We start from the raw sequence: 9,262 nt of genomic DNA, 5'->3' as shown, positions 1-9,262 counted from the left end.
CTTCATCCTTAGCAATCTAAGTTTGATGGTGTAAATGGCATAAATATTTACTCACTATAACGAGGCTGTGAATTATACTGTGTGTTTTCTTTGCGTGCATGTGTGTGGGAAGGGGGAGGGCGGATTACCTGGCAATTACCCTTTAAGAGAAGATGGTAGGAAACTGAATATTCAAATAAAAGTTAGAAATATTTGCTTAAAAATATACTGGTGGCAGGGGTGGGGGCCAAAGCCTAAAGACCCTAACACCCCCCCCCCCCCCCCACACACACACACACACCCCTAACCCCACAAACACATTATAAATATGGTGAGTTAACAAACAGTAGACACAATACACACATTCAAATACTGTACTTTAGTTTTAAATTTTAATAAAGCATTACTATTTTCTACTCCAAGGCATTATTTTTGAGATTATTATATATTTTTGAAAATATAGCATAATGATAATACTAGTTATTGTAAACTTTACAAACCACCCAGCAGTATGTAAAGTCAAATTATAAAATACAAGTAAATAACAATTGCAGAACAGAATGTCAGTGTAATGAACACACACTTCGTTTTGACAAAGCACAGCTTAGGTAAATGATCTGAGTAGTTGTTCATCACTGAGCAATTTGTTAATATGTGTTTCGAGCCAAATAAATGACAGGGAGAGTGACGTCAGAACACGTCATACTATAACCTCCCGGGAGCGGACGGAGGGGGTCAGTCGTTGGGATGCGCATGCGCAGACAGAGTGTGCGAGCGGCGGGCCTTGACCTTTTGGGGGAAAAAAACTCACGGACGGTGACAGCGAAACGGATAACAGTCTTCAGTACCTGCTGGACTTTGAAGCTGTGGATTCTGGGACTGTTAGAAAAGGTAAAACATTTTCATTAAAACCTTATTACTGTTTTGTTTTTGTTACTCGTCATTGTAGCTTGCTGTTAATGTTGTGCTAACAGTAGCGATTAGCTAGATAAGTTAGCCGTTGAGGTCAGCGCAATTTAGTATCTGGTATACAGAAACTGTTTTCCTAACAAAACCACTGTTATAATTAAGTGAAGGTGCTCCCAGCTAATTTGAACCTTTGGCTTCTAAAATATGTGGTTCAATTGCGTGCTGCGTACATAACTTAATGTCAGCTAGACCGAAATTAAAATTTAATATATTGTTAAAGTCACTAAAATGGCGCCTGAAGCCTGTTGTGGCGTGAGCTCTGTGTCTGCTCTAGAAACTCTGAAATTCTGTAGATCTGAGCCGTACACTAAATACTCACATGAACCTGTACTTTGAATTCTGTATGAGCTGTATAAAATACTGCTATGCATAAGAGTTTTGAATGAATAATTAGATTAGATAACTCTTTATTGTCTAATCGAATTATATAGAAATGAATAGAAATGTGACACAAGAGCACCTCTGACCAAAAAGCTGTAGATTTTTCTTGTTTGCACAAATTAATCCAGATTCACATTGTGTTCACAGCTCCAACAAAATGAGGAAGAGGAGAAACACAATTAGGTTGAATTACAATTGGATGGAAGGCGAGGACAAGGAGAAGGAAGCTTAGGATGAGGAGGAAGAGAAGCAGCAGGAGCATCTTTAGGGATCCCTATGATGTCATTGAGGTTTGTTTCATTAATATGGTCCTCTCACAAAGAAAGATGACTTGTTTTAGTTCACCTACTTCCTGTATTAAATAGTGATGTGCAAAATGTTGTGAAAAACCATGGAGCAGGCACGTATAGTGCATCTGCAGGTAAATGAACATCAAATCTCTAAGACAGACTGAAATCTGTATATTTATCACCCTTATGATAAAACCCATGTCAGCCATTGGTTTATGGACTTTGTATTTTGAAGCCTCAACATTTGCTTTATTGCTGTTGCTATGTTGGGACCATATTAGGATGAGGGATCAGAATCTGGAGTCATGCACACTATTGTTTCATTTAGTGTGTATCCATAAGATTCGTACAGCAGATCCAAGTTGTGCCTTGAAAACAGGAAAGTCGTCTGCATAGAGGAGAACTGTAATAGCAGGCTTGTACAAAGTGAGGCTTTGTGCACTTGTTTTACTTCTGTCACCCTGATTTGATGCAGATTTCACTTGAAATCAGGCAAGAACTGGATTTATTTTTTATAATGTGTTCTTGTGAATTGATTGTGTATCGCATATGTTTGATTTGACTTTCTGCAAGACAACAGTCGTCCACTGGCCAAAAAAGTTTTCCAAATACCTCCACGTGATCAAGCCTGGATTTAGAAAAGAATAGCAAAAAAAATCTGCTCCTCCTGCTTCAGATGCAATTTGTGTTTCTGTGTTCAGAGGCGGCGGCGAGAGGGGAGACCTCTGCTCATCCAGCTGGAGAGCCTGACCAGGAGGAGTCGAACATTAACTCAGCTCTTTCAGGGCACCCTGCAGACTCGGCTGTTGGCATCGACGAAGGATGACGTGAACGCCAAACTGGAGTCCATCACAGGTCAACTGCAGGTATGCGAGTCAGACCTTCTGAGGGTTTCACTTTTCTCTCTTCTTTATAATTGACTCTTTTCTCTCTCTTTCAGCTCCCTCTTTCAGCTCCTTGTCTCAGAGTGGGAGGGGTTTGAAGCACAAAGGGAGGAACTTGTCGTTTGGTTGGCTGATATGGATGTGAGGTTGACCAGCTGACAGGAAACACCAGTGAAAAACTGAAACAACTGCAGGTGTGGGCTTGTTTTGATATGACATATATTTGATATGATACATACATCAGAGACATTGTCCTAAACTGGACTAACAAAGGACAATGAGTACAACATGAAACGTCCATTACATAGCGTAAGGCTGAAGTTCATTGATCATTTTAATCATAAACTTGTTGAAATGTTTTTACTGAACATGCAAACATCTGCTGATGAAAATGTGTTGATTTATTGGTCTGTTATGAAGCTATTTGTAACCCAGTTCCTAAAATCATCTCAAACAGAAAGAGAAGAAAAATTAAAACATTTAATGTTCATTGTTCTGTTCTTACTGTCCCGGTTAATGAAAGTGAAATGAGATCAAAATAATTATTTAAACATAGAAGGGATGCAGATTATATATGATATGCTCTGGTCAAACAAGGGTTAAGTTTCTCAGAGGGTTGATGAGCTCTGATGAGAGCCTATTGTTTTACTCCACTCCTCACATGTCAGCCAATCGGTGAAGCTCTAGGCAGCTCTTGTCCCTCTTTAGTACCAGCTCCCAAGTTTTCAGTCTCTTGCTTCTACAGCCGAACAGAGCAGACGGACTAAAACTTTTGTTATCGGTAAGCTGGAGAAATTAACCTCTAACGAGTTAAAAGAAATACCATCTAAACTGATATTTTTCACAAATTATGTATTTGCACTTGTTGTTGTCAAGGGCAGAGCGAAACCGGAGGATTTACTGAGCTGTGGCTCCATGTAAATGCTGAGCATCCACTCGACGGCGGTAAGCTAAATGTGGCTAATCAGACACGTGATGTGCGGAGTGTGTGGGTACAGTTGTTGCATGTCTCTGAAACGCTGTTGTTATGCTAGTTAGATCGTTAACTAAGTCATTAACATGTGAAAAGCTGTAAATGGTTAAAGCAGCTAAAAATAACTTTATGAGAGATAATTGTAATCAGACTTTATCCTGCTTCCTGTTTAAATTTTGATGTCAATCAGTTGTTTTACAATACTCAGTATTGAACACTTGGAGGTAATTTTTAGTGTATTTCCACTTGTACTGGTAGGCCTATGGTACAAGCGGGATTAAGCACGTCTATTTTAATACTCCTATTTGTGGACTGAGTCCTTGTGTTTACGTGTTATTGAAATTGATTATTTGCACTTTGTTCAATTTCTGATAAGCATTTGCATATTATTCCATTTCTTAAAAGGGGTAATATACTTATTTATTTGTGATTAGATATATATGTACAGTGAGTTTATTTTGATCGATGTAATTAATGTTTACAATGAAAGTGAATTATATGGTGACTATAATTCCTGAATGTTTAAAACCTTGTAGATAATCTTTAATGTTACTGCAGGTTACAAATAATTGAACCTTGATACTGTGAAATTTTGGATATTGATACTTTGACCTTTGAAACTTGATATTTTAATGTTGTACAACATGACTGAACTGATGATGATTGAATTGATGATAGCTGATCTGAATAGTAGTTACTGCACTGTGACACTACTTTAGTTTAATTTGTGAGAGTTATCCTTAAAGGGCACGTGACATATATTTGGCCATTGTTTATAGGTCAGGTTTTTATATGGGACGAATCCAAAGACCAGGTCAGCGATTCCAGAACCCAGAGTGTTCCAGTGTTCACTGGATGGTGAGCCAACCCAAGATCCTAGGAGGCGATATACATATACACGCACAATCATTTGCACATTGATGGACTACAATCCTCTACTGTACAAGTAGTACGGTAGGACAGACAATCACACACACACTCCTTGTCAGACGAATTCTATGGGCCCCACCGGTACCATTTGGACTTAAAAAAGACTAATTCTTTTACTTGTGCACAATTTTATTTAATTCTATTTTTTTTTTGCTACTTTGGGGGAAATTTTTATACTTGACATTCTGTTAAAACCTGTTGTAATACTGTGTTGTTTACAAATTTCTTTTACAAGGCTTAACATCACTAAAGTACTTTTAAAGCCACATAACTGTGTTTGTCTGGTTTCTCTGCCATTCGTGTACCAGAGCTCTAAGAGTCGTTCTCAGTCTTCTGACACTAGCCCAAATTGCTTATTACTTTGGTAATTATCCATTGGTACTTTATGTAACTCCACGTAAGTGCTACATATTGCTATTTCTAATGTGTTTTATCACTTTCTGATGTTTTATTAATTAAACAATACATGTATTGTTGTGTTATCTGTAGCTATAGTATTTATATTTATTTATAGTATAGCAAATATATTTAATTATTACTGTTTAAAACACTAATATGTGACATGTATTAGTAGTGATGTTGTGCTGAGGGTTAAAATGCCTTTTTGTCTTTTGGTAACTACAAAATGACAAACCATTAATATATGTCTATGCTGTGCTCGTATTTATTTTACCCTGCTCAAATTCAATTTATGATGCATTTTATTTTGAAAGATTTAAAATGGTTTTTTAAAGAACCACTCAAAAAAGGTTCTTTAAAGAACCATTTTTAAAAAGGTCCTTTGAAAAACCATTAAAGGTGCCCCAAAGAACCATTTCTTGTTGGTTCTTTGGGGCACCTTTAATGGTTCTTCAATGAACCACTGAAAGAAATGGTTCTTCAAAGAACCATTGTTTGAAAGGTTCTTCAAAGAACCATTGTTTGAAAGGTTCTTTGTGGCACCAAAAAAGGTTCCTCTATGGCAGGGGTGTCAAACTCAAATACACAGTGGGCCAAAATTCAAAACTGGAACAAAGTCGCGGGCTAACGTTAATATTTATTAAAAAAAAAAAATCTTCCTCCAGATATAAGAATGAATCTTTTCTTATGGACTCAAACAAGTTTTGCTGAAAAACTGAATATGGAACAAGCAAAGCTTAATACTAAACAATATATATATTAGCTGTATAATACCAGTAGGCCAGCTCTAATAATAATTTGGTATGGCTTCGCGGCCAAATATAATTAGGCTGCGGGCCAAATTTGGCCCGCGGGCCAGAGTTTGACACCTGTGCTCTATGGCATCAGTCTAAAGAACCACTTTTGGTTCCAGTTGGCACCTTTATTTTTCTCAGTGTAGCTGGGCCTCCTGATACTGCCCTTGTGTGGGCGTGGTGTTTTTCTTCGCCTCTTCTCTTGCTCCACCCCTCTGTCTCTCTCTTGCTCTTTTCTCTCCCCAGGGCACAGCTGCTGCTCATCAGCCTCATTTACCACCTGGGCCCAGTCAGCAATCACCTCTCTGAGGTTATATAAGCTGGGGATGGGCTGGATGTGGGAGGGTGGTGTTCTCTGGTGTTGCTGTGTTGAGTGCCAGGTGTGTGAGTGGCCTGCCTACAGTGTGGAGTGGTAGGAGCAGTGGGGAGAGGTTTCTGGTGGTTTTCCTCTGTGCTGGTCAGTGTGTGATACTGGTCTAGGTGTGGAAAAGGCCTGCTGCGTGTGACCAGTCCCACCATGTGTGGCTCTTTGTGAGTAGCTCTTAACTGAGCAGTGGTTTTCCCTAAGTGTCTGTGGCCTCCATTATTTTGTTTGGCCTGCCTAGTTATTGCTAATAGCGGCGTTGCTGTCTTTTTCTGTTGAAGCCTTATATTTTTCTTTGTTGAAGTGGTCACCATCTCTTTGGGTTGGCCTGTCTGATTTATCATTAAAGCAGCGTTGCTGTCTCTTTTTGTTGTTACTGTTTATATGAATATTGAGTTAATTGATTATAATAAAAATATATTTTGTGTTAAATACCTCTTCCTGGCGTTCTTTTCATTTCAACCCGGATCAAACTGTTACTGTCCCCCACCCTCTTCGCCTAGCTAACACTATGTTAAATTACTTTATACACCCAGTGTCAGAGGACATAAAGGAGTGGACTTACTGGCATTCCCAGAGAGTGCTTATATCTGGGTTCAATTTAACACATAATGAGGAATAGGTGTGACACTCTGAAATCAGAGGACCTTGATATTAAGATGTGTCAAAGGGAGGGCACGATGTTTTATGGGAAATTCATTCCAGCTCTTGCCTCACTGAAGTAAAATGACTTAGAATAACCAAGTTAAGACCTTTAACTGCTACAGATGTCCTTTTAAAATAAGTATGATCAAGTATGTTGAATCTGATGCTAAGAAACCACAACTGTTTTATATCAGTGAATTTAGACTGCCACTGTAATAAAAAATGCAAACCAGCCACAAAGAGAATAGCTCATTTCCTGTTGTATTATAATATTGACTGCAGTTTTGTTGTATCAAACAGGACAGACGATATATCTTGATTTAAAGCTGACATCACTAGAAGTGCTAGGAGTCATCTTTGATGGTTTTATTGAAGTGGGGCACTTTAACCATTTTTTAAAAAAAAAAAACTTTTTTGTAAACAAAAATGGTTAATGTGCCCCATTAACCTCCAAAATCCCCAACAAAATGATTCATGAACTAAAACATTACAGACTCCTATTGTGTGTAGAACATTAACTGCAGACAAGGACAGCTTGGTTCAACTTCCCCCACAGTAAAATACTGAAGCCAAAATTGTAATTTTAACTGTTTTTGCTGGTAGTTTTAAAATAAGGACTTGTTTAAAACCAGGTAATTACAACCAGGATGCTATATTTATAAAGTCATTCAATTAAACTCAAATTGTTTCTTCAATCTGAGAGTCTTGACTTTGATTTAGTACAGTTTCAAAAATGCACAGTAATGTTACCAAAAACTTCCAAAACAAAACTTCTACTCGGTGTCCTTTGTTTCCTGGACAGCAGCACTTCCTACCTCACATTTTCAACCAGTGTCTATACTCCATAAAGCAGATGGCAGGATGAGGTAGAAAGAATTTTACTCAGTGTGGAACGGGGGTCAGTCTTACTGCTAGCAAGGGATGAGGTGGAGGAAGGTCAGACATCAGAGCAGAAAGTAAAAGGTCAGAGGAAGACACTGCAGCTTTTGAGGAGCCTAAGCAGGCACCTGCCATCCAGAGTAGAAAGAACTGAAACACACACACGGGGAGAGAGAGAGAAACATTCTTTAGCAAATCACAGATCCTTACTGGTTTCCTAGTTGGAGCCAGTTCAGTAGGTTTAGACAGATTCAAGATTAGGCAGTTCATTAAAGTAACAAATGACCTAGAGTTCTCTGATAAGGGGGGAAAAGAATAAAGTGAGAACTTAAACAGAATGAAACCAAATGAGATAACAAATCCCACAACTTCAGACCTAGGTTATTCAATAAATTTTGTCCACAACAGACATTGGGTGTCGTTAACTTGCCCCTGCTCGGGCTATTTAATAGCTGGCATTTCCTCCTTGTGACCTTTAACCTTCAGGCTCTAACGTCTGGCCCCCGTCTACCTGATCTCCTGACTCCTGACTTAGCATGACTCCACTTCCACAGTTTTGAGTAAACTATCTTTTGGCCTCACTCAGCCAGTAGAGAAAATCAGAAACTGAATTTTTTTGGGGCATAACAGACAGAACAGACCAGACTTCACTTTAGCTTTTTAGACCAAAGTAATTATAGGAGCTGCTCTTAGATTGGGACCCTCATTACATGTCAACTCTTAATGAATGCAATATATTCTGTTTTATTACTGTGCTGCTTCATTGACGGAAAAATTACAAAAGTGGGAGTCTATTTATTGATTGTCATGTTTCGGTGACTGCTAAACTAATGTGTGGACTAACAAATATTTTAAGCTCCTATTTCCCATCTCATCCTGTGGTCTGTCTCTGAATTATTGTTCTAAACTTTCAAGCAATTTGTAAAATTGGTAAACAATGTATTGTGAAAGACCTTACTACTTTGCGTGTACGGGTCAACAAGTTGACAGTATCTCAGGAAACGTATTCCCTTTTCTTTTAGTTTTCATGCTGTTGAAGATTATGGAATATGAGATAAAAAATATATATTTATTGCTCCCACGTTGAATGGAATACTTCAAACAGCAGTGATCATTCACTTCCAGCTGGTTTCACTTTAAGCAGGGAAGCTACACATTCTCAAACCATGAGACTCCTGAAATTAGAAGGTGAACATGAAGGTGTGGTCATTCTGATACAAGTCAATGTGTGTACTCTGCACAAGCTTGACGTACATGTTGGAATCAAATCATTACAGAGCACAGCTGCAAGTGGTCAGAGAAAACATTTTGGGAGGAATCTAAACAAAATAAAGACTGGACACAGTGCAGCTCTGCCAAAGCTATGCTACTCAAATTTAAACCTGGTGTGGTTTTGCCGATGTTTTCAATATAACTTTTCATTATGTTAAGATAACTAGCTGGTGGCTGGTGTTGAAATTCAACCATAATTTGACATACAGCCATTAATGAAATGTGGAATATTGTAGTATTTGAACTGTAATAACTTATAGAATTTTTGAATTCTCGCCAAAAAGATCAGCAGTCCAACACAATTGCACTAAACAGACATGTAGCTGGACTGAGCAGAGGACAAACAAGTGGGGTACACAATCAGTCAGTCAGTGAATCTGGGTCCTGTGACACAAATTCAACACACATAGAATATCGTTTCTTCCCTAACCTAAATACATCCTCAAAGTCACAGTAGTACTGCAGCCAAAGGAGCAGTGTGTGATAGGAAAATGCTTATCGTG

The 9,262-nt window shown here is 38.4% G+C and overlaps 1 protein-coding gene across 4 annotated transcripts; it reads left to right on the top strand.

The window, feature by feature from the left end:
- The first annotated feature begins 481 nt into the window (after window positions 1-481).
- On the top strand, window positions 482-6,427 carry LOC113028393 (uncharacterized). Of its 4 annotated transcripts, none has more exons than XM_080305423.1 (5): window positions 482-870; window positions 1,477-1,619; window positions 2,321-2,485; window positions 2,573-3,448; window positions 4,256-6,427. In XM_080305423.1, exons 2-4 carry the CDS (start codon window positions 1,563-1,565, stop codon window positions 2,660-2,662), a joined length of 312 nt encoding a protein of 103 aa, XP_080161549.1. In that variant the 5' UTR covers window positions 482-870; window positions 1,477-1,562; the 3' UTR covers window positions 2,663-3,448; window positions 4,256-6,427. The 4 variants fall into 4 exon arrangements, with proteins under 4 accessions (XP_080161549.1, XP_080161551.1, XP_080161550.1 ...); XM_080305425.1 differs by having other exon boundaries at window positions 2,560-3,448; XM_080305424.1 differs by having other exon boundaries at window positions 2,573-2,697; window positions 4,256-6,426.
- The last annotated feature ends 2,835 nt before the right edge of the window (window positions 6,428-9,262 follow it).

This window comes from Astatotilapia calliptera, chromosome 8 (genome assembly GCF_964374335.1).
Source record: "Astatotilapia calliptera chromosome 8, fAstCal68.1, whole genome shotgun sequence".
Taxonomy (NCBI): domain Eukaryota; kingdom Metazoa; phylum Chordata; class Actinopteri; order Cichliformes; family Cichlidae; genus Astatotilapia; species Astatotilapia calliptera.
The sequence above is the reverse complement of the archived record's forward strand: the minus strand, read 5'-3'. Positions and strand labels throughout refer to the sequence as shown.